The sequence below is a fragment of the Falco cherrug genome, chromosome 3 (genome assembly GCF_023634085.1).
Source record: "Falco cherrug isolate bFalChe1 chromosome 3, bFalChe1.pri, whole genome shotgun sequence".
Lineage (NCBI taxonomy): Eukaryota > Metazoa > Chordata > Aves > Falconiformes > Falconidae > Falco > Falco cherrug.
Genome location: NC_073699.1, coordinates 23,978,524 through 24,003,926, shown reverse-complemented (window position 1 = coordinate 24,003,926; position 25,403 = coordinate 23,978,524). Strand labels below are relative to the sequence as shown.

Here is a 25,403-nt window from a genome sequence, read left to right as displayed (position 1 = left end):
CTCACTTCCCATTAGCTGTCTACAAGAAGCTGTAAGATTTGTAGCTATTAAATGATTTCCATGACAAGAGCAGCTTCTTGTATTGTTGTCAAGGAATTCCTCCAGGATAAGATGTCTACATATTTATGCCAGCTTTTTTTCACAAATAAAAGTAAAATCTGACATTTTAAGCTCTATTTTATGATGGTCTAGTTGTTCTGAGTAGTTCTACTAGCACAACTACCTTGGTGAATACATGTGAAACTGTGGTTTCTGTATTCCAGCAATGAACAAGACTGTGGTATGCCTTTAATGAGATGTAGTGGACCAGTGGACTCAGACCATGCAGGTAATGTAGAATTCAAAGAGTTCAACAAATCTCAGAGACAGCTACTCTCAGTGTCTCCAGAGGTACCCAGTTTAGTGGCTATTGGCTATAGAAACTTAAATGAAGTTTTAAATCTCAGTCCGTAGTATTGCAGAAGCTGCCTTAATCTTGAAAGGCCTCTCAGAGTTGCATAAAAATCTCTCTATTCCTGCACATTTTCTCTGTGTAGTGTGTTTGCTTGAATAATGTAGCCAAAGTGCTTGGAGGACCAAAAGTCTGAATTCAGCTATCTTCCTGAGAAAAACAAGAAACGATGAGTAGACCGTGCTAACCAACTCCCACCAAGCAACCAAAACTTGAAATTCCATATGCCACAGTGAAAATTAACCACTCTGCTACTAGAAAATGGAACAGTTCACACACACAAAATTATGTGTCAAACAGTTCAGGAACTACAGTAAAAAACAAGCAAACAAACCACCCCAAAAAAAACCCAAAACAAAATTAAAAAACTCTAACAAATCAACAGAACAAAAAAACTCCCAATATATTACGAATAGTTCATTCCCTATTAAAGTGAAGTCAGTACAACTCTTGAAAAGCACAAAGTGGATACTAGCTTAAGCATTAACAGAATTGTTGAACGTATTCAACATAAATTTTATTTACTTTTATATGTTAAAGCATATAATGCATAAACCAAAAAAAGAAGAGCTTAACTTCAGATTCTAGGTTGCATATGAAAGTTTGGCCACTGTGAAACAGGATTCTTTTTGCTTTTCATAATTAACCAATTTACTCTAGACTTGCGACACCACCACTACCCAAACATTAGTGCATGATCCTCACAATACCATTTTTACAGTCACTCCTTGTTTCTCTTTCCAACCTATTTAACAACAGTCTTTATTGGTTTCAATGTGAGCCTGAATGGGCCTTTTTAGTTTATATAGAGCACCAAATTCACAAAAGAACATTAGACTTTTTTTGCCCCTGGTTATCCTATGAATAGCATTGCATATCAGGATTTGTCATCCACTTTCCATGCTTGCAAGCAAGAGAAGTATTTAAAAGACAGTTTTAATATTATAATAAAATAATTAAGATACTTTTTTTTTTTATGCCAGAAAGTACTGTATGCATGGGTACTACCTGTTAATGTGTATGTCCTGTATATTTCTGCAGAAAGGTAGCAAAATAATTGTGCAAAGTAGGCTGTCTACAACCTTGAGGAACACTAAGGTTTTCTTTTTTTTTTTTTCTTTGAAAGTAAAAAAAGAGGGTTTTCTGTGCTTTTCACTGGGTTAAAAAGTATAGGCCTTTTTTATTTTTTTGTAAATCTTCAAGACAAACAGAAAATTAATTTTAGTAAATAGGTAATTTTGCACATTGTGCTCATCAGTTATTTATGAAAGTAATCTAAGTCTTGCTACTTCACCCAAAATTCACAGGAAGATTAAAAAAGAAAACATGATTTTAAGACCCACAAAAATACCAGATTTGAAATATTAATTTGGTTATTTTCTCATCTTCACAACTGAAATTAGTTTAAAAGCTCATTTTCCAAAGAAGAAACATGGTTAAAAAAAGCAATTGTCCATTTTTATTTTGTTTACATTGCACTGAAAATTTACATCATACTTTTACAAATCCTTTTTCATAAAAATATACTTCTTTACAAAAGTGTATGCATTAATATAAGAGGAGTAGCCAGTTGCAGAAGAAACATTTTAAACGATCCAAATGTATTAACTTTAACATTAATGAATGAATCATAGTTATTGCAGTCATTTGAATAAACAAGAATAAATAACAACCAATGGTATAAAATATAAAACAGCATCCTTTTAGTAGAATACAGTTTGACAGAGTTGTATGAATATTCAAAACAAAGTGTTGTAAAATGGTTTATAAGAAATTCATCAAACATTATAGAAATCCAAGCAGCAATCCTGGGTACAATGATTTTTGGTAGGCACTCTCTATTACGGTAATAAAAAGTTTAGATTTTCACAGAATTAATAATGTCTGAAAGGGACAATAACAGATAATTCACACTGGCTAACACACAGCATTTGTGAATCATGCTATGAATGGAAGACAATGACCTACATTAAATAAATTACTGAGTTGCCGTTCAATAATTCTGATATGAAATAACTGTAAAACTAAAAATTACATTTCCTTAGAAGTGATTCTGGAATGTCTAAAACTTGTATCTGAGGGCTGTGGAATCTGAATTGTCCCTAAAATGAATGGATTATCCCTAATAAAATCATGGCTTTATATAATCATTCATTTATTTATTTATCTAGTAATATTTTTTTCATTGCACTATGGTAACATATTCAATTTTAAATCATTAGCTGTAAGGATTTGTTTCCATAAAGTATGAAATATATAGATAAAATAGATGTGAAAAATAAGTATTTCCAAATTATAACTTCCTTTTGCCTTGCAGGTCTGATCCAAAGTTCATCGAAGTCTATTAGAATTCATTAACTGTAATGGGATTTTGCCATGCTTTGTGCATGCATTTTGAGAAAATACTAAAGGAATAAAGTGGATTTAACTAGCATCGAGTGAAAACAGGACTCTTAAATTTTTGATATATGGATTTCATTACTAATGTTACTGTAAGCTGCACTTTTTAATTGGAAATGTCATTACGTTTTACATTTGAAAAAATGTAAGATGGTCACTCTTTTGAATGACCTTCAGTGGTAAAGAACATAGCCACATGACAAAGCTCAATTTATACTAGATTCTTGATTGTAAAATTTGTCTAGTTGTATGATTGACAAAAGAAATGCAGAAACATTATCATTTGTGGGTATTGTTAATGAAAACAGAGAAAAGGTGCTTGACTTGGAACATGAAAAGGAACCAAGATATGAATCAGAGAAGGGAAATTCATTAAATAAGAACATGATATTTTAATTTTTCTTTTGTAACATGAAAAAAGTACTTTGAACTCACTGATTTCTAAATACTACATCCTGGACTTAAAAACTTAACTGTTCTGAGAAAAATAAATGGGCTGAATAAATGAAAAAAAGGTAAAAACTTATGAGAAATATGACTGTTAAAGAGAAGTCAGTGACCTATTGTCTCCTGTAAGTATAGCTCTTATTTTCTATCTATATCTTTTTTTTTTACCCAGTCCGTCTATTATAGTTTTTATAAAGCACAGAAATACTGATAGTGGATGCTCCTCCAATATATGCAAATATGTTTTATGTTTTAGAATAACCTCCTTTTTAAAAAAAGCAAATAAACTGTGAGTAGCACTCATGGAGTGCAGCAAATGTTTGTAAAACTCTCCATGGTATACACGAAGAAGAATTCTGATCCAGTTTATGAAAAACAAAATCAAAACAAAGTAACCACAACCCATTCTTTTCTATCATCCTCAGGAAAAGGTGACCCAGTATATCCTGAAAAGTGTGCTTTAATTTTTTTTTAATTTCTTTTTTTTTTTAATCAGTGAACTGTGTGCACTGTGTTGTGTGTCAATTTCCAGACTTTGAAGACATATCATTGCCACATTATACCATTGTGCAAACGGTGTTCAAGTTGGGGTCAAATCGTACTGCTTTCCCTTCCACGGACTTCGCATTTGTGTCATACATGGGGTTTTCAAAAGCAGCTTGTCCATTATTATTTTCATGTACAGAGCATCCTGTATACTGTGTTTTAGGTGCAGTCCTGTAGAAGAAAGAGAGTATTTGTAACTGAAGTTTTTCCCTCTGACTTGGATGTGGTTTAAGAATCTGAATAGAATTTAGCTCCCAGTTCCTATTATGGGAGGTAAAATATCTCAGTATATTTTTCCATATCCGTGATAAGAATTAGGACTGTCTTTATCAAAGTTTAAGGGATTCATGATTCATTTACAATGGTATTCACTTAAAAATTTAGTTTACAACCTAGGAAGAGGTAGGTATTTCCGCTTGTATGATCAGATGATAAATAGTTGAGTGCAACAAAATCTTGTAAAGATTCAATAATTCCCTAGCCATGTGACTCAGATTTTCTTTTTCCTTTTGGAGACTCAACAAGTTTATCAAGAATGAATTTATAGCTGAAACATTTTATTTTTCACCAAATAACTCAAAATATCAAAGTTCAGTCCCTTGAAAATGTTTCATCTATATTGTTATGCAAAATGCATACCGTATTGCAAATCTCAATAAGAAATGTGCAGCCAAGTGCTTACAACATACAGTAGACAGCAAATGTATTAAAAAATTATGTAAATAAATTTTCATATTCTGATGCAGTTCAAAAACAAGTGATACCGTTTAAAAATGATAGTATGTGTTTTAAACTGCTGTTATTTTGCAGAGTATATTTACAATTACTATTGTCAAGCTACCAGACATAAATCACCATTTTGAAAGTTAGTAGGCAATGAATTGTCTTGTGATTAAATTTTCTTTAGTCATCTAATGCTTTAAAGCTGTCTGAAAAGATTGACACTAAATCCAAAGAACTAATACTGGTCTCAATAACATGAACACTGTTGAACTTGACTAATGAAATTGAGAAGACTGGTGGCTATGTAACAAAATTGCATATGAACTAATAATTTCAGATGCAGGAACAGTTCCATAATAAAACCTCCCAATGACATAATACTTGTATATACTTGCAAGCCAATAAACAGAGCAGGCATTGAATAAATTAAGATATGACTCTTAATTCTGTCACGTGAAAAAAAATAATACGGGCAATCTAATGTAAATACACACAAAGTCTATTAATTATATTATTCCCCATATGTCATTAATTTATAGCATCCATTTTGCTATCATAAAGAGAAATTTATAACATTTTAAATAGGTAGGAATGAAAGTATAGCATAGTACAATAAAACTTATCTCTTAGGCATTATGCCAGACTTTGACAGAGGTAGGAAGAACTGTCTACATGCAGAGTTTCTAAATATTTTGTGGTTTTACAGAAAACTTTACTTACACTAACAAAGACAGAAGGCAATAAAAACACCAAGTCACACAGCAGTTCTATATACATATTTTTTACATACCTTTGTTTATAAAGATAAAAGCCAAAACCAGCAAATATAAGGGCAAAGAAAGGCACAAGGATAGCAATGGCCACTGAACTACTATTTGTACCATGTGGTTGATTAGAAGAAATTGAACCTTCAGACATGTTAAGACCTAAAAAGAAGAAGAAAAAAGAAGTAATATATGTGTCTGTTACCCTGGCACATCCTACTCAATAAACTTCAGACTTCAGTAACACCTTGTGATCAGATCATCACAGTGTTTTCAGCTGTATACATATAGCTGTATGCTGAGACCACCTGGAAAGTAAATGTAGTGTGGTATACCACATTCTGATTAAAAAGTGGATGCAAAATGTTGGAACAGCAATATGTATACTCTGGTACAGTAAATATCTTACAGCATAATTCTTTATGGGATTCAGGATTTGGATGTTATTAATACACATTAATGTACTACGTTACAAAAAGTCAAATTTGTAACAACACACATTTGATTTTATTACTGATTATATTTGTATAGTTCAGAAATTAATAAATACTGCACATTGTAAAAATACGAATATGAGCTGCTGCATGGTTGAGAAACATTATCTAGACAGATATACACTTTTTTTAATGTGAGGAAAGGAATAACAATTCAGCTTCTAAGTTAATTTTTAAGTTGTGAACTGGAACTTTTAAGAATTGCATAGCATAATATTTTCTGACTTTCTTGATCTTACAAGGTAATATATAGAAAATAATAATACCCCCCCCCCCCCCCCCCAAAACAAATGACTGAACAAAAAGAAACAAATGGACAGTCAACATACTAAAGCACAGAAAAATAAATTAAAAGCTGTAAGGAAAATTTTATGGGAACAGCAGTCAAAATATTTTGTTTCAGAGAAAGTACTTTGTGTTTGTGTACATTAAATAATTAAGTGCTAAGCATGCTAAACAAAATCTGTTCAATGATAGTAAATCTCTCTGTAACTGTATTATTGACTATAATAACTACAATTAATTCTTATATGGAATCTAAACCTGAGTGAACCATTCTGTTCTTAGAAGATATAAAACTAAAAAAAAAAAAAAAAGAAAAAAAATCTCTCTGAAAATCAAAGGAAGAAATAAAATTTTCATAAGAATTGATCAAAAAACTGCCAAGGAAGTCTTGCATTTTAGTTCTTGTTAGATGGCTATCAAATATTTTGAAGAAGTTAAGAAAAGGAAATAACTATTTTTATATTCATTTAAATAAAATATTTCTTGATAAAAATATTTCTAGAAATTATTTTTTAAAAATTTGCATATGCATATACAGTGAAAATCAAGATCCAAACCAGTGCATTTTACTGTGACTTAGTACTGCGGAAAAAGAAAAAAATGCCTTTACTTCATGGATTCACTAATAAATCCTCCCAGCACACACAAGAATTAAAGAATTTCCTGCTTTTAATGAAACAGAATGGATAATATTTTGTGGCTGAAAAAAACTTACTTTTACATCCACATATAGGAATTTTAGTTGAAGATAAGTGCTCTATCTAAGGAGCAATTACATCACTGAAAAATAATTCATCTTCTAAAGCATTTCCAGTAGTATTTCATCATTCAAGAATTTAGTATTAACTAAATTAAAATTCTTGTGGAAGGAGAAATATCACAGTTCTTAAGACTGTATCAGAAAAGTAAATTAATTTTCCTAAAGGTTATAATTCTCCAAGAAAGGACAAATAAAGACTCTTAGTTTCATTTAGAATAAAGTATAGAACCAAGTTGTCAATTTTTAGGAAACAAATGCTTACCGAGTAAGTAACATTTTGGTTTTCTTATGTGTAACATAAAGATTTAATAGCAAACATTTTGCAGTTTCACTCTTTAGCAAACGTTTAGGTGAAATGTTGTTTCAGCACCATGAGCAAGAAACCAGTTTATCAGAGCATTCTGCAACATGGGTTCTCTAACTAGTTATTAAGATGTGAAACTAAATGCATTTTACATATATTCATAGAGCAACATTGGTCAAAACATTACAAATGTATAGCTATACTAAGCAGTACAAGGCAAGGCATTTATAACTCCTTACAACTTCTGACAAAACAATCTTTGTAAGTACTATTTAAATGAGACTTTAAAAATATAAATATCTCAATATTCTATAAAATGCCAATACTGCTAACATCCTGTGGATATCCTTATACTACTGGACATAATAATAAAACAGAACATGCAACAATATACTGTTAAAAACATCCAATTTGCTGAATACCTAATCTTTGCAGTCCAAATTGTCCATAATCTTTACCCTGGATGAATCCTTGAAAAACATATGTTGCTCCATCAGGTTCAGCAGATACCTGTAGACAAATAGTACTTCGAATTAAATGGGGAAAAGTTTGTTAGAAGTTAATAATATCTAATTGAAGAGAGATATCCTAATATGCTTGTCTGGTAGCTTTTTCCTGACTAAAAAAGGCCTCTTTTTTTCTCAGAAATCTATACATTTAAAAAGAAAAGACAGAACTGTCAAAGGCACAACTTAGGCATGGTAGCTTATGGTCACATATACTACCTTATACTACCTTTAACTGTATTATTTCTTTAAAACAACAACTTAAACTTTCTGGAAAATCAAGATGTCAGTGTTTCTAAGCAACTTATGTACTTCAAAATTAACTGATTTGTTTAGGAAGTAGATGGCAAAGGTTATATTGTAGGTAATCTTAAAAGATGCAAGTGCTGATTTTTTAATCATTACTTTAAAAGTAAATAAAAAAGACCTCACATTCAATTGACAGTTAGTTCCTTCGTTCTTTCTAGCACTTATCCCAATAATTACTTAATTATACAGCTGTAGACCAGAAGAATATTGAATAAGGCTTTGGTACAAGATCAAAATATGCTAGTATAACTAAAAGAATTGGTGGAGAAAGAAGAGTGGTGATCTTATGAATACCTCCCTTATTAAGGTAAGTACATTCTAAACTAACACATTGTGTTCAAATTTACAGGTACTTGCTTCCCAGGATTGTTATTAGGTTTAAATTCAATGGTCCCAAGGCAGGTTCCTTCAAGATTTTCCCTTAAGCTTCCCTTTCTCAAGGCAACAGTATGTCTTCAGTAATGATCTGAAGCTGTTTTCACTGAAGAAAGGGTGCATTTCTCAGGTGAGATTCTTACTTTGGGGTAAAGCAACCTGTTTGAGCTATTACAGTGTTAAAAACAAAAAACAAAACAAAACAAAACAAACCCCAAAAAAACAAAAAAGCACCAAAACAGATGAAAAAAAGAGAAAATGGTCAAATAAGAACAGTGTGTAAATAGCATATGAAATAATAGGGACTGTACTGCATACTTTTGTACATTTAGAAATTTGAAAGTAAATTTCTTGCTTTTATCATTTTTTTTTTCAACTCAGAGGCATGCTTATGAAGCATAAAGTTTGTACAAACCAAGGGAGATAAGCCCTTTTAACACTATTTATTGTTTAGGCAGTTTAGGGATTTTTGCTTTGGTTTTTGTTTTGTTCTACATCTTTTTGAAAAATTATTATGGAAGCAATGCCACAAGTTATACAAATATAAATTTATGTGTACACTTCAATGTACACCTCTTCTCTCCTTTTGGCATGTGCACCCATACTGGTGTCCCTATAGTGCTTTAAAAGTAGGTGAAACTAAGAAAACAGACAAATTCCTTGAAAAATGGTACGGTGTAATAGGGATGTATGAGTGTTTATTATCATCCAAATTATTTTAGGCCCTTTCTTTTCTGAAAAGTCTGCCATCTTCTCTGGCAAATAAAGTGTCTCGGGTCCCCAACAGACTCATCTTTTTCCAGCTTTAGCATTATCTTGGGGGATGTTTGTTTTTTCTGTCCTCTGAAGTGATTTCCTTTTCAAGGTTTAAACACATCCAAGGCACCTGTGCTGTTCCTTCTTTTTACACCTCTCTTTCACTTTGCCTCCTCTCAGCTATGAACTCTCTTCTTCTTTTTAAAGAATGAGCTCAGCCCCAGAACCTCCAAGGGGCTTAATGCTTGATTAGAGAAATCTATTTTGTTTTCCCGATACATGTAACAGTTCAGCTTTTTCATGGTATGTAACACCATATTAATACCAAAATACAATATAAAATTATCACCATTAAGTAAAATATGGCTGCTAGCCTAATGATATTTTTATAATATTAACATTATATTTTATAATAAAATATTAATATAAATTATTATATTATCACAATGATAAAATTTCTCAATATATTGGAATAAAAATAAAGAAGTAGAATAAAGACTTCTGTGTTAATGTGCAGTATAATTATGTTTACACAGTATTACTATTTCCATATTTCCCCTCAGACTGGTCTTCTATGTCTTAGAAAAAGATTTTCATTTCATTTAATGAATCAGCATTGCTAAAAAGATTCCATTTGATATATCTCAGGATTTTTTGGGTGTAGAAGACCAGTATGATTTCAAACAACAACAACAACAACAAAATCTATCACTTTTGTAGCAGAAATATACTCACAAAACCATCCATAGCCCATTTTTCCTCTTTCAATTTGCTCACAGATGTATGGGAGGGTGCTTTAATGAGATATATGTGGAGCATTAGCCGAGCTTCCTGGCTTTTATACACTCCTGTAGAATACAGTTTTAAAAATTTATATTTGTGTTGAGCAGAGAAATAATTTCATCTTTAGAATAATCATTTAATCCCTTGCCTTAAAAATGGAAAGTAGGAAGAATAGGTAGTACTGTTACCAACATTTTAGTATAGCAACATGCATTCTTCTGTGAAATTATTTAAATTTTCATAGGATTTCAATAGAAATTGGTTTTAGCTTAGCCTGTAGAGAGGACAGAAAGGAAACCCTATACACACAGATGTTACTTAACTGTTATGGTTACAAGTCTCAGAAAAAACATTGACAGTAATCTCAGATGAGATGGAAAACACTGTTCTAAATCAGGCATAATGTATTTGAATCTCACATCCCCATTGTCACTATTTGTAATTTAGCTATTAGGTGAAGAAGATGACAATAGGAACTTCCAATTCTTTTCCAAAAGCTCATGCTACATTAAAAAATTCTAGATTTGAAAATATCTCAGAAAATGGAATTGTTCCTCATCAGTCAATATTACAACACAGTTTCTTCCAGACAATTACGAGACTTGTATATAACCGTATTTGTTTAGTAAGCATAATAAATTGACTCATTTTCATTCCTGCAAAAGAAATATTTAGAACCCAAATAAATTAATTTGTTAATCTGGAGAATGAAAATAAAATAATATAGTATGCTTACTGATTTAATCTTCTGTTACAAAGACAATGGTGAACAGTGAAAACACAGTCAAGATTTCCACCACCACCACCCCTTTTAATCATCGCTATCAATTAATGGTTTAAAACTTCAGATTTTAAATAGAAAGACCTCTCTAGTAGGATCATTTCCCTTCTGGCAGAGTACTGAAATTACTGTTCACTTTATATGAAGTCTTCAATTTGTAGAATCATCCAAGGTTGCATTACATTTTACATGAATAAAACCTAATGATGGCTAAAGAAAAAAAAAAAATGAATCCCCAAACAATTATACTTCCACCTCCAGAAAGTTCCACAAAACTGCAATTAGAATTCACTGGTTTATTGACTCAATGCATCAAGGAACAGACTTCGTACTATGAATGAATTAGACTGAAACACTGGTCATCCCTGCCCCCCCTTTTTTTTTTTTGCTAATTTATACTGACTAACATATTGGGATGACTTCAGACTAGCTATAGCTAGTATGTGTTAGCTACGCACGAAATAAACTAGATATCTTTTTATTAACTGAAAACTCCAGTAACATAGCATACTGTTAATTTTGGTTATTTCCCATTTTTATGTTCATCCAAATTCTGTGATGTGAACAAGAACTGAAGACAGCACTGAGATACAGGAGAGGTACTGGCTCTCAGTATTGGGTTTTGGTAGCAGCAGGGCTACAGGGGTAGCTTGTGTGAGAACCCTGTGTCTGACAGCATCAATGCTGGCCAGCTCCAAGACAGACTCACTGCTGGCCAAGGCCGAGCTCATCAGCAACAGTGGTAGTACCCCTGTGATGCACTTAAGAACAGGAAAAAACTGCTACACATCAGCAGCCAGAGAAGAAGACTGAGAATATGTAAGGGAAACAGCTGTGCAGGCATCAAGGGCAGTGAAGCAGGAGGTGCCCCAGGCGCCCGAGCAGAGGTTCCCCCCCAGCCCGTGGTGCAGCCCCCGGTGAGGCAGGCTGTGCCCCTCAGCCCATGGAGGGTGGCGGGGGAGCAGACCCCCACCTGCAGCCCGTGCAGGGCCCCACACCAGAGCACAGGGTGCCCGGAGGAGGCTGTGACCCTGTGGGCAGCCCACGCTGGAGCAGCTCCTGGCAGGGCCTGTGAGCCCCCATGGCAAGGAGCCCCGGCTGGGGCAGGTTTGGGGCTGGGCTTGTGACCCTGTTGGGGGACCCACACTGCAGAAGTTCATGGAGGACTGTCTCCCATGGGTGGGACACCACGCTGGAGCAGTGGAAAAGAGTGAGGAGGATTGACCTGCTTGGTGGGCACCTGGCATCCAACCAAGGTCCAGCCACCACACTGTCCAGTGAAAAAGAAATATCTAAGGCTGCACAAAAACACTAGCTCACACAGTAGTGGAAGGAAGGAAATACGCAGGTACTTAGCGCTCTTTGCATCTCTTAAGGTAGAGAAAGAAGAAATGCTGGCACAATGGAATAGCTTACTATTGGACTGCAATGCTGCAAAGAGATGATCTGGGAGACCACAGAGTTTTCAGACTAACAGAGTTTTGTATGCATGTTCAGAAGAAAGGGGTAGGTGATGTTATTCTGTTAAAAATAAATTCCAGAGAAGAAAAAGCATGGTCACATCTGTCTTGCTGGCTGCTAATCTGAGAAAACAAAAAACTTATAAAATGGAAACAGATCACATGCCCATATATAACCTAACTAAGAAAAGACATTCAACTTTGTCCTCTCCATTAGTTTATTCACCCTAGACTTTCACTACAGACTATGGCAAGATGAGCATCTCAAAATTTCAATTCAGGTTAGGATGCCTTTTTCCAATAGGTTAATGTTCTTTCACTTCTGTCCTTACTAACACCTCTGGTGAAAAATGAGTGGTGCTAAACTACTTCAGAGAGAGTGGTCCTTAACTGATAAACAAGATTAAAACCACCAGTGTTCCATCTGATGCAATTTTTAGGTTTCTTCAGTCCTTTCAAAAAGGTTCTAGACAGAAGGTAAAATTTCAAGAAACTAAGTTTTGAGTTCTTTTATGCTTATTCACCCCCCTGTGCTATATAGCGTGTCACTCCTGCAGTGTGATAGGCCCTTTGTCTGTGTGGCTGAGATGTCTCAATTAAGAAACTGACAGAGTTTTAAAAACAACAAAAAAATTCCCAACTATCAACCTAAACATTTTTTTACAGTATTTTTGTTTACTTGCTTGTCAAGCCATATCTGTAGTTTCTGCTGATTGTTCACAGCATAGAGAACTGTGCATATTGTGCCAACATAACCATGGCAACAGTGCTCTGAATGTCGGGGACTGTGGAGTATCATAAACCACTGTTGCAATCAAGGGCTTCTTTTGAAACCACAGTATGAAGGGGGCTACTTCGCTGGGAACCCAGCCCACTGAGTTGGAAGACAGGGACAGGGAGCAGAATGAAGCCTCCATAATCTAAGGGGAAATGGGCAGTGACCTGCTACACCACTTAGACACACACATATCTGTGGGGCCAAAAGGGATCCACCGGAGGACACTGAGGGAGCTGGCAGAGGAGCTCACCCAGCCACTTTCAATCATTTATCAGCAGTCCTGTATAAACAGGGAGGTTCCAGTTGACTGGAGGTTAGCAAATGTGATGCTCATGTTCAAGAAGGGCCAGAAGAAGGATACAGGAAACTACAGGCCTCTCAGCCTGACCTCGGTGCCAGGGAAGGTTATGGAGCAGCTCATCTTAAGTGCCATCATGCAGCATGTACAGGACAATCGGAGGATCGGGCCAAGCATGGGTTTATGAAAGGCAGGTGCTGCTTGACTGACCTGATCTCCTATGACAAGACAACCCACCTAGTGGATCAGAGAAAGGCTGTGGATGTTGTCTACCTGGACCTTAGTAAAGCCTTTGACACCGTTTCCCACAGCATTCTCCTGGAGAAGCTGGCTGCTCATGGCTTGGATAGAAATACTCTTCACTGGGTAAAAAGCTGGCTGGATGGCTGAGCTCAATGAACGGTGGTAAACAGTGTTACATCTAGTTGGTGGCTGGTCACAGCTGGTGTTCCCCAGGACTCAGTATTGGATCCAGTTCTGTTTCGTATCTTTATCAATGATCTGGATGAGGAGATTGCCTGCACCCCCAGTAAGTCTGCAGATGACACCAAGTTTGGGGGGGAGTATTGATCTGCTCAAGGGCAGGAAGGCTCTACATAGGGATCTGGGCAGGGTGGATCAATGGGCCAAGGCCAATTGTATGAAGTTCAAGAAGAAGTGCCGAGTCCTGCACTTTGTTCACAGCAATGCCATGCAAATCTACAGCCTGGGGGAGCTTGTCTGGAAAGCTGCCTGGTGGAAAAGGACCTGGGGGTGCTGGTCAACAGCTGGCTGAACATGAGCCAGCAGCGTGCCCAGGTGGCCAAGAAGGCCAACAGCATCCTGGCTTGTATCCAAAATAGTGTGGCCAGTAGGACTAGGGAAGTGATTGTCCTCCTGTCGTCAGAACTGGTGAGGTCATACCTTGAATACTGTGTTCAGTTTTGGGCCTCTCACTACAAGAAAGACACTGAGGTGCTGGAGCATGTCCAGAGAAGGGCAACAAAGCCGGTGAAGGGTCTGGAGCATAAGTCTTATGAGGAGCAGCTGAGGTTGTTTATCCTGGAGAAAAGAAGGCTCAGGGGGGACTTTATCACTCTCTATAACTACCTGAAAGGAGGTTGTAGTGATGTGGGTTTAAGTCTATTCTCCCAGGTACCAAGTGACAGGATGAGAGGAAATGGTCTCCAGTAGTGCCAGGGGAGGTTTAGTTTGAATATTAGGAAAAATCTCTTCTCCGAAAGAGTTATCAAGCACTGGAACAGGCTAGCCAGGGAAGCAGTTAAGGCACTATCCCTGGGGATATTTAAAAGATGCATACATGTGGTACTCTGGGACATGGTTTAGTGGTGTGGACTTGGCAATGCTAGAGTAACGGTTGGACTTGATGATCTTAAAGGTCTTTTCCAACTGAAATGATTCTCTGATACTATGATTCTACTTTTTACAATGATATCAGCTAGTCTAACAAGTGTCATCCCCCCCTTGCTCTCCATGTTCATTATGTATCTCTTCCTTGCTAAGTTAACACATTTCAGCCTCATCATATTGTTTATTAGTCAGTAATAGGCTATCATAGGGAAATGGTACAATTAAGCATTAAGAAAACTGTAGGAACAGGAATTTAATTTTATTTTTAATATTTAAGGAAGAAGAATGAGAATTAGGATGATTCTTTCATTCCTCATTGTCTATTAACTCAAATAAAACCTGGGAAATTAAAAAAGAGGAGGGAAGGAAAAGGTGGAAAAATCCCCACTTTTGAAGAGGAACTGAACTAGAATGAAAATGTATTTGATAAGCTAAGAAAGTTTCCAAAAGATGTTAAAATTTTAAGTTGCATGTATAAAGTTACAGGGAACTTATATATATATAAGTCAGAAAAAAATAAATGGAAATGAGTTTTTCTTATCCCATACCTGATAGCAGCAATTCCATGTTGCTGTTTGTAAGTGTTGCATTTACTCTTCCTGAAGTTGCATTGAAACTGGTGACTGTCAAAGTCATTGGCTGTTTCTTGCTTTTGTAATTGTAAGACCCTTTCCATATATAATTTTGGGCAAATACATCATCAGGAACTATATAGACATAAAATATATTTCAATACATTTTGCAATATTTAGTACTTATGAAGTCAAGCATCCAACAAAATGTGTGATAAATATTAGCATTTTCTCTACTTTACGTTCTCCATTTTTAAGTCTATTAGGCATAATCTTCAAATAAAACCCATGGAAACCTGGCATGAACATTTATGAAAGAAATGTATTTGTACTGAAGAACACAACCACAGCTGTACCTTAATTTGCTCCTTTCCTCAAATACGGACATGTCTTAAAATTAAACTAACTTCACAAATTCTAATTTAACAGCTGTAACCAAAAGACCAGATTCCCCTCACTACAGAATATTTTCTATGCCAGCACAGTCATGTGGAGACATACAGCTAGGATTAAATTTTGCAGAAATTAATATCAACTCAGTTATCAAAAATTTTATGAGCATATTTAAATGATAATAGATAATTATAAGCATTTTCTTTATTACCTAGTCACTTTTTCTAATGAAAAATAAGAAGTTTTGTCTTGTCTTCAAATGCTTAACAAATTATTAGCTTCACCAGGAGAAAAAAAAAGAAATCCCTTAATTTAAAATTTAAGAGTTCATAGACTGCAGGGAGAATAAACACACTGTATTTATACCTTTACATTTAGTATTTATCATTATCCAACTGTAGAATGATTAATTTAAGTAATGTTCTTCCAGCAACAGTACAGTTAAAAAAAATAAATAATGTTACTTATCTAGTAAAAACATATGTATGCAAATCCTTAAAATCTTAGCATGAGATACCATTTAAACAATTACATTGATGGTGACTTAGGATGGATTTACTACGCTTTCCAAAGTAAATGTATCAAACTTATTTCTATAACAAATAATCATGACTTAAAATCAGCACTTTCACATTATTTGGGGTCACTCACCCTGTACTTAAAACTCTAGGATTTGTGTGCATTGGCATCTCATGTCACAAAAGCACAGAAGAATATTTGTGTCTTTCCCGGGATATCCCAAAATTCAAGACTGGGGCACACTGGAATACCTAGAAGTCTTTCTTCAGCATTTATTTTAGGGGTCACAGTGATAGGCTGTCTTTCCCATAAAGGGCAAAAGAGCTTTCCTAGGTTTTGTGTATGTGCGTATATATATATATATATATACACACGCACGCATATATTTTTTGACAAGTAAACACATCAAAACTGGGCCTGCAAACTGCAAGCAAAAACTACATGATGCAAGCAGTCTGATGCTGTTGATTTGTGATCTGCCTGAAATTTATTTCCCTACTTTCAGGAAACCCGAACTTTACGTATTTTATTTGCAATTAATTGGGATTGTACAAAAAGTGCGATGAATGAAAAAACCTGACAATAATGACAACCACCCTACCACACAGTAAATCATTGACAAACACAGTTTTGAAGCAATGCGCAACCTGTTAAATACCAACACCAAAAAAAAAAAAAAAAAGCTCCCCAACACCCTGTGCTAAGGAATTACTTTTAAATCTTTTTTATTATTATTATTGGTAGACATTTAATAGGGTTATAGTCAAAGGCCATTATTAGTTAAGGAGACTGCTCTTTTCAAAAAGCCTCTTCATTGGACAGAGAAAGGTTTCTCTTGTATCCAGTCAGGACATCCCAAGACAGTCTTCTTTAGTAAGTCAGTTAAAACTGGAGTTGACTTTAGCCAGAATTAGAGACACTACCCTCTTTAAGCTAAAATTAGCTTTTTTGAAGGCTAAGTTTAAGACCAATACTGAAGTATTTAGGTAAAGCAATTTAAATTAGCAATATGTAAAAGAAGTGCAAGACCATGAAAAAAACGGAAATAACATGTCTTTTTAAATTATTTCTAGGTAAGCGATATAGCTTTTTAATGGGTAAATTGCACAGGATCTTACACAGAACAAAGTGATTTCAGTGAAACCAATAAAACTCTCATCATATAACAGTTAGAAATTGTATATGGATATAAATAATACCATATAGTCTAGACAGACTTAAACATTGGGGAATAATTTAATTAATTATGGTTTTGTTCTGTTATTGTAATGCCTAATCTAATACTTTATTAATTCTAAGCCATTCAGTGCTTACTAAATTGATCCTCATCATCTTTTCTAAGCAGAAATTGTTTAAAACTATATATACCTCGAAGCACTTACCACTTAGTTTGGGACTTGGTGTTCCCAAAGCTGGTCGGGGATCCTTCACTAATATTTTGGAACCAGCTGTCAGAAAGAATGAATGACAAAAAGGTAAATCAGTAGCAAATATGTTACTCAGAAACTAGAAGAATCATCTCCATAATGGAATTTATTTGTTACAAAGGATATAAGAGATGTTTCACACTCAAATAGGAATGAGATTTCAGTCAGTATCAAGCCTTAGTATCACAGGAGCACATGCACACTGATTTCTTCTGTTGCTGCATTTTCTCCTACATCAGTCACCTGGATGATATCAAGTCATTTGCAATACCCAAACAGCATAGGCATTCACTTCAGAATCCACAAGGCAAAATTCATAGTCCTGGACTATACACCTAATATGTGAGATATCTTCTAATATGTCATCTAAGGCAAGCTATGTAATTTAAATCAGGATCCACACAAAATAGCACTGTGATTAGTGCTTTGACTGGAAGCAATGTAACAACAAACAGTGAAAAGATATGTAACAAGGGAGTTTTAAATTATGTTTCTTATCTTCAGCAGAGCTGAGTATGACATCTTATGTTCAAGACTGAAAACCCAAAGATGTATGCTTCATCTCTTAAAAATGGAGGAGATGGTCATCATTGCTACAAAGAATGGCAACCCAAAGAAAGAAACAAATGAGGCTGTCCAGAGTATCTCCAACTGCTCAAGTTATTTGAGCATTGGAAGTTGGAGAATTTAATTTCTTTGCTTAGAGCAGGAACTTTCCCACTGTTGAAGATGATGAACTACATGAAATGGGACAGTGTCATTTCCTGCAGCTGAAGCTATTTTATTTTGCAGAAACTAATTTGGATTCACTGAGCTATAAAAAGACACATAATTCTGTCTCCTAATGAAGAATACTCTCATGCAGCACTAGGCTCCATTCCTTGCTCCAATGATTATTTCAATATTTTGTATTTTGGATCTTGGCTTTGAACCCAGGCCTTTTCTCTCTGGTCGATACTCTAAAAAAACCAGACAAGAATAGCAACTTCCTTCCCCCTGAGTTGAGCATTTTTCTGCATAAAAAGGTAACTTCAGCAAGAAGCACTGAGAATATTTTTCTTGAGAATAACTTTTTGCTTGTGACAGAAAGTATTGTTCTTGGTATATAAATTCAAACTGGCAAGAAACAAGGGCAGAGTTTGGAATTCAACCTCAGATTCTCATTGCCTGTTACTACTGATTGGTTATACTCTATTTCCTCTCTCTGTTTTGAAAGAAACTTACTGAACTTCACTGAACATGGTTGACCTGGAGGGCATGCTTCAACAGCATATGCATTTTGTCTAGATAAAGCTCAGTTTAGAAATATCTGAATCATCCAAAGGGCTTTAGTGTAAAAAGCTACTGAGTCAATCAGCCTTGTCAAGGTGAATACATTTCTAGTCAAGTTCAGAATGGAAATTTAAAATACAAAATAAAAATTAAATAAAAATTTTAAACACAAACTGAAAACTAAGAAAAAAAAAAGACATCTAAGGAGTTTAATCCTAGGTCCAGGTATTTGCTAAGAAGGACTTTCAAGGTTACAATTTTGTATTTAATGAACCAAATTCTAGTTTAAGTCCCCTGCAGATCCTTTTAGACCCCTCAGCTCCAAATGTTTTATTCCTTTTCATCCATTTCCAAGTTATTTTTGTGAAGTCAATAATCACAGGTGAAGAACGTGGCCTGGTGCTCTTCTCCTTTCCATAGGAGAGAGATGTTTCCCCCCTCTGTAACAGGAAAAATTGAAAATATTTAACAGATATTTTACTTTATCTAATTAGAGTTAATACTTTAAAATATATTGCTCATTCCTAGTTTTCTCCACTGCTAAAATGGAAGAAGCAAGACCTCTGATCCGAAAAATTTTGTGTTTCTGTAACATTTTTTCAGGACATTGGGCAACTAAGTTATATGACAAGGTAGATACACTTATAGTTACCACTTAATGCTTTTAAAGAAAATTCTTATAAAGGTTCCTTACTATCAGATAGGAGAGATAATACTACTTGTTTCAATATCAGTGAAAAGTTCTTGGATCAAAATACAACCCATGAATTAGATTTGGTCTGCCATAACACTTCCTGAGTACTGAACAAGTCATAAGCTTCCTGGCAGCTAGCTTTCTAACATTTTCCCAAAGCTCTACTCTGTTTTTCCCCAGCACTTGCCTGGCATTACATGCCACAGCACCTGCTTTTTAGTAATACAAAATACTAATTTCCTATTTCGCTTCCAAGTAGCGGTGTTTTGCTCTATAGCCTTTGAATGCCTCTGTAAGAGCCCTGAGGATAACCACATCTGAAACATGAGGTATCAGTAATCTGAAAGGTGCCTTAATTATTCAGGAAATAGAATTCCAAGCCGTATAGCTATATTTGAGAATGTTTCTTATCTCACATGAAAAAGACCATTCTCACCATGATTTTGCTATGAGGTTCTCCATGCCCTGCCATGACAAAGTATGTAGTAAAAATTAGAAACAAAATAAAATCTTGGAACATCAAGGACAAAGAAGATAGACTTTGTTCAGAAGTAGCATATTGTTGCTTTCATACAAATATAAAATAATATTAAACCCTACAGATTAATTCCATGCAGTGATTCAGGCATCTACTTGGGCTTTTAGGTACCCTTCTCCAATATTAGAATAGATGCATAGAGTCATAGAATCATTAAGGTTGGAAGACCTTCACTCTGTGTCTGTTCCTGTCTTACAGCTCACGAAGCCAGGTACCCAGAGAATCACTGGTCTTACTAATAAAGACTGAGGCAAAGAAAGCATTAAGTACCTCATCCATTTTGTCACTATATTTCCCTCCACGTCCAATCAAGGATGAAGATTCTCCTTAGCTCTCCTTTTACTGTTAATGTATTTTATAGAAACATTTTTTATTGTATTTTACAGTAGTAGCCAGATTAAATTCTAGCTGGTCTATGGCCCTTCTGATTTTCTCCCTGCACAACCTCATGACATCCTTGCAGTCCTGCTGAGTGGCCTGCCATTCTACTTGGGCTTTGGTCCTTCTAATTTTCTCTCTGCGTAACCTCACAACATCCATGCAGTCCTCCAGAATGACCTGCCCCTTCTTCCAAAAGGTAAATGCTCCCTTTTTTCCTGAGTTCCAGCCAAAGCTCTCATTTTCAGCCAGCCTGGTTTTCTTCCCCGTAAAATTGTCTTTCAGCACATGGGCACAGCTTGCTCCTGCACATTTAAGATTTCCTTCTTGAAGAATGTCCAGACTTCCTGGACTCCTTTGCCCTTCAGGACTGCCTCCCAAGGGACTCTGTTAACCAGGCTCCTAAACAGGTCCAAGCCTCCAGAAGTCCAAGGTAGAGGTTCTGCTGATCCCCCTCCTTACTTCTCTGAGAACTGAAAACTATCATCTCATGATCACTGTGTCCAAAACATACTCCAGCCACCACATCACCCACCAGTCCTTCCCTGTTTGTAAACAGTAGATCCAGCAGGGCATCTCCTCTGGTTGGCTCACTGAGCAGCTGTGTCAGGCAGTTATCTTCCACAGACTCTAGGAACCTCCTAGACTGTTTCCTTTCTGCTGTGTTGTATTTCCAGCAGACATCTGTTAGGTTGAAGTCCCTCACGAGAACCAGGGCTAGCAACTGTGAGACTTCTCCTAGGTGCTTCTAGAATATTTTATATGCCTCTTCATCATGGTTGGGTGATCTGCAACAGACTCCCACCATGATATCTGCTTTGTTGGCCTTCCCCTTGATTCTTACTCATAAACACTCAATCCTATTGTCACCATCATCAAGGTCTGAACAGTCAATATACTCCCCAATGTACAGGGCTATCCCACTGCCTTTCCATCCTCACCTATCCCTACTGACGAGTTCATAGCCACCCATTGCAGAACTCCAGTTGTGCAAGATATCTCACTGTGTTTCTGTGATGGCAACTACATCATAGGAGTATTGCAACTGTGATAGCTTGATAGCTGTCTTGGAGCTGACACAGTCTCCTCAAATAAAATGATCCTGATCTATATTTAGTAGGTATGTGCAAAAACATCAAGATTTTTACTCCACTGAGCTTATGAGAATGTAGTCCACACCTGACTCGGTCTAAAAGCAGGTGTTACCCAAATATTTGGCCTCCAGAATTATACCTGGAATTGACACCTCTAGACATGCAAATGAAAGACAAGTACATGAACCCATATGTCCCATTAAACACAACTGGCAAAGAATTAGAGTTATCTTCTTAAAATGTTCTCTCTCCTAGTTCTCATTGCCAATCTGCCTCATCTTATTAGACTGCAAGTGAAGAAAATCACTGAAATATGATAGGTGAGAGATACAGTGGGAAATGTGAGAGCTTACCTTCACAAACTGGAACTTTCCCAGTCCACGTGCCATCAGACCTACAGGCTCTATGCTCAGATCCTCCTGCCAGGAAGAAGCCTGGCTGACAAGTGTAAATCAATGTATAACCAAGCGAAGGAAGATCCATTCCTGCAACGTTAGCATGAGTTGGTGTTTCTGGTTGTTTACAGCTGTGAGCTACAAAGAAAAGATAAAATATCTTTCAGTCGAAATGGTGAAAATATTTCTGAAAAAATAACCTATACCCATTCTGACAGGTACCTAATGAAGAAAAAAGCATCAATAAGATAATATATTTTATAATTCACATTAAAACCTACCATATAGTCTATAAATCAATTTCCTGAGCTGTAAATACACTTTTGAAAATGGACCTTTCCATTTCAAGAGACCAAGAACAAGGTTAAATCCACTTGCACCACCAAAATTAATTTTCTGCATAAGTGAACATAAACAGCACATATCTTACCACAGTTAAAAGCAACCATGGCTTGTGACTTACATGACTTAGGATATCTGTGTAGCATTGAATAACAGTAAATAAATGGGTCATTTGGAAAACACTATGAAAGGCCAAGGAGCAACTGGAGAAGAGGGAAGTTTTAAATATCAGGCAGAAAAATTAATTACCATTCCTAATCTTATGCAAAGTGTCTTATATCTTTAATAGCCACCAGAATCTGAGAGTCTTGTGTTATCTCAGAAAAAGTATACCTCCAAGAGCAGAGCTTACCTTTCAACACACTGATTTGAACTACTGATTTGCTGTTTGCTTAGGGAGAATGCTAGCACCAACTGAAACTAATGCTGTTTTCCTCTCCAGATATGCTCTCCATACACTGAAGTGATTTTATAAAGTCAGACCTTATAAGGTGAGACTCTTTCAGAAAAATACAGCTGGTTAGCTGAAAAGCTAGAAAGATTAACCATGATGTTATAACTGCAGGAAATTAGCATTATTTACCAAAATATAAAAGATTTCAGAAATGAAATGCTGCTTCCTGTACCCAAGCAAGAAGATTCTCTCCATTTCAGATTCAGAAATTTCCAATTATGAACCTTTTTTCCCCCTTCCTTAAAATATCCTGACTCCCTAGTTGGGAAAGAGCTCAAAGTCTTTACTAGAACTGATTGTAACCATCTGCTTTAGTACAAGTTAAGGTTGTGCATGGTTTTCCTACATGTCCTGTTCCCACCGCGACCTCCTCTTTTCATTGGGAGGGCTGCACCCTCTTAGATAGAAACTTACTATTTTCAGCATCTCTCTGGATTGTGTTGTTTTTTAACAAAACATCTATAGGCTATTGTAGAAAAATTCACTCACAAAATCATGTTTCCAGCTGCTGTAAGCTAGAATTGCAAATTTATATTACCTTTAAGTTAATAAAATTAAATAAATTAAGTTAATTTTGTAACAATGTTACTGTAACCAAATAGCCTAGACAAAAATAACTGATGGATCAAAAATCTATCATTTACTTACGTATACATTCTGGCTGGATTCCACTCCATGTAAGGTCAGGAAGGCAAGTTCGTGTTGTTGAGCCATGGAGAAGGTGTCCTTTTTTACATTGAAATTGAACAACATTTCCCACCTGTTGAAAAGTAGAAAACACAACAAAATAATATTGTTATGAGGAAATACCAGATGTCTTTTGGTTTGGGTTTTTTTTCCCCCAAAAAAAATTGATAGCAAACTCCTTCACTCAATAGAGGCTTCATAAATTATGGTGCTCTTTCTATAGGAAGTAAATTAATTTGTCAGAGTATTTTGATATTAAATAAAAAAATTGCTTAATTCTCATTAAAACTATTCTCCCCTTAAACTGAAATCCTCCATGGAAGAGAACCAAAACCTGATCTGTGGTCTCTATGGTGTGTTGTTTTGGACCTGGAACAGTTGAGGCACTGTGTTTGGAAACCAAGCTTACTGGGGCTTCCTAGCTCTGGACCAAGGAGGAGCCAGTTAGATAATCTTGCAGCAAACAAGGAAGTTGCAGAGCTGAAATGGGTAATAGATTCTGCTGCACCTTTGCTGAACTAGGCCCCACTTTGTGGAAGGTTGGTTGAATTCACAAATTATAATAAGAAATATTTCATTAGAACACACAAAGCCTGGTCCACAATATTGTCTCATGCTTCAAAATCTATAATGCTCCTATAATATTTTAATTTTGGTCTTTGATAACAAGAGGTAAAAAAAAATAATTGTTCTTTATAGCAGGCATATAATAGAAACTGGAATGCAAGTACATTACAATTTAAAATAGCAATTACTCTGAGATTAGTTTTTAATTATTATCCTTATTATGGGTATGTGTTGCATAAAAATGAAAACAGGATTCTTCAGTCAATAACAGTTTCTGCACAAACGTAACATGGAATAACTTGTTCAGCATGTCCAGTCATGGTGACATTGATGAAAATGCAAATAATTCTCAATTTCCATCAAAAACTGGAAAATTAGATTACAAGTATATCATTCAGGGAGTAGTTTATTACATGCTGTGAGTGGTTAACTCAAATATGAAGATACATATGTCACATCTACTGTTCTGCAGTGACCTGTATTACTGTATTTATCAACTCATGTAAACAAGAAGTTGAAAACTTTGGAGTGTATGTGACAGCACATTTATGGTTCTGTTTTGTTTTGGGTTTGGGTTTTTTTCTTTCATTATTTTGATTAAATGTATAACACAATTCAAATCGATGCTCAAAGGTAAAATGTGGACTTCTTCACAATATTTAGTAGTAGGAAACAGCATTTCACTGCTACAAGTAGTCTTTTGAAACTTTATAGCACCATTTCATTTCAGCTCAAGCTTCTTATCTAAATGAAATTTAATAATAACCCATGAACTACTGATAGTAGCTCATCAAAACAGTATGTGATTTAAAATTCACCTCCCTTCCCCCCCCCCCCCCCCTCCTCTTTACTGTGCTCACTGGACTATGTAATTACTTTTAAAAGATTTTGAAGAAAATACACTAAATCACTTGCACTATTAAACACAAAGTGGGAAAACACTACAGGTTTCAGAAGGTATACCAAATAGAAAGAGCAGTACTTTTTTGTGTGGTAAAGAGCTTAGTTAAAACCACATTCACCAATATATTACTTTACAACAAGTATTAGTCTTACAAAAGATTTATTCATTTCAGTAATCTGCCTCTATTGAAACAATCTCCATTCACAACTGTGGAAAGAACACCTGCCTTATTTAATATATAGCTATCAAGGAAGACAATACTTCAACACTGGCTTTAAAATCCGGACCCTTTCACTCTTGCTCACACCAATTTAAAAAAAAAATAAAAATCCAACCAAAACTAAACCTCAGCTTAACTGTTAAATATTAATACATATATACAATACATATATACAATAATAAATATCTGAATAGGAACTTGATTTTCTTTCCACTTCATTCTTTCAAAGTTGACTCTATGATCTTCCTGAGTATAAAATATTTAAGAAAAAATGTTTATTTTTTTGTGGTGTGGAGTAGCTGGATATCATGGAAGTCAATGAGGTAAAGAGCTTAACTGGCATCTTATACTCAGATATCTAATTTTAAACTGTAACC

The 25,403-nt window shown here is 35.4% G+C and overlaps 1 protein-coding gene across 3 annotated transcripts in view; it reads right to left on the bottom strand.

The window, feature by feature from the left end:
- Positions 1 to 1,938: 1,938 nt before the first annotated feature.
- The window catches only part of CSMD3 (CUB and Sushi multiple domains 3), a 726,530-nt gene continuing 703,065 nt past the window's right edge, over positions 1,939 to 25,403 (bottom strand). For all 3 annotated transcript variants that reach the window (XM_055706136.1, XM_055706138.1, XM_055706139.1), the window contains 8 exons: positions 23,297 to 23,408; positions 21,811 to 21,990; positions 17,437 to 17,502; positions 15,119 to 15,277; positions 9,856 to 9,968; positions 7,597 to 7,684; positions 5,358 to 5,493; positions 1,939 to 4,015 (listed from right to left, as the gene is read on the bottom strand). In XM_055706136.1, coding sequence (XP_055562111.1) covers positions 3,856 to 4,015; positions 5,358 to 5,493; positions 7,597 to 7,684; positions 9,856 to 9,968; positions 15,119 to 15,277; positions 17,437 to 17,502; positions 21,811 to 21,990; positions 23,297 to 23,408 — 1,014 coding nt within the window. In that variant the 3' untranslated portion in view covers positions 1,939 to 3,855. The remainder of the gene's footprint in view (positions 4,016 to 5,357; positions 5,494 to 7,596; positions 7,685 to 9,855; positions 9,969 to 15,118; positions 15,278 to 17,436; positions 17,503 to 21,810; positions 21,991 to 23,296; positions 23,409 to 25,403) is intronic.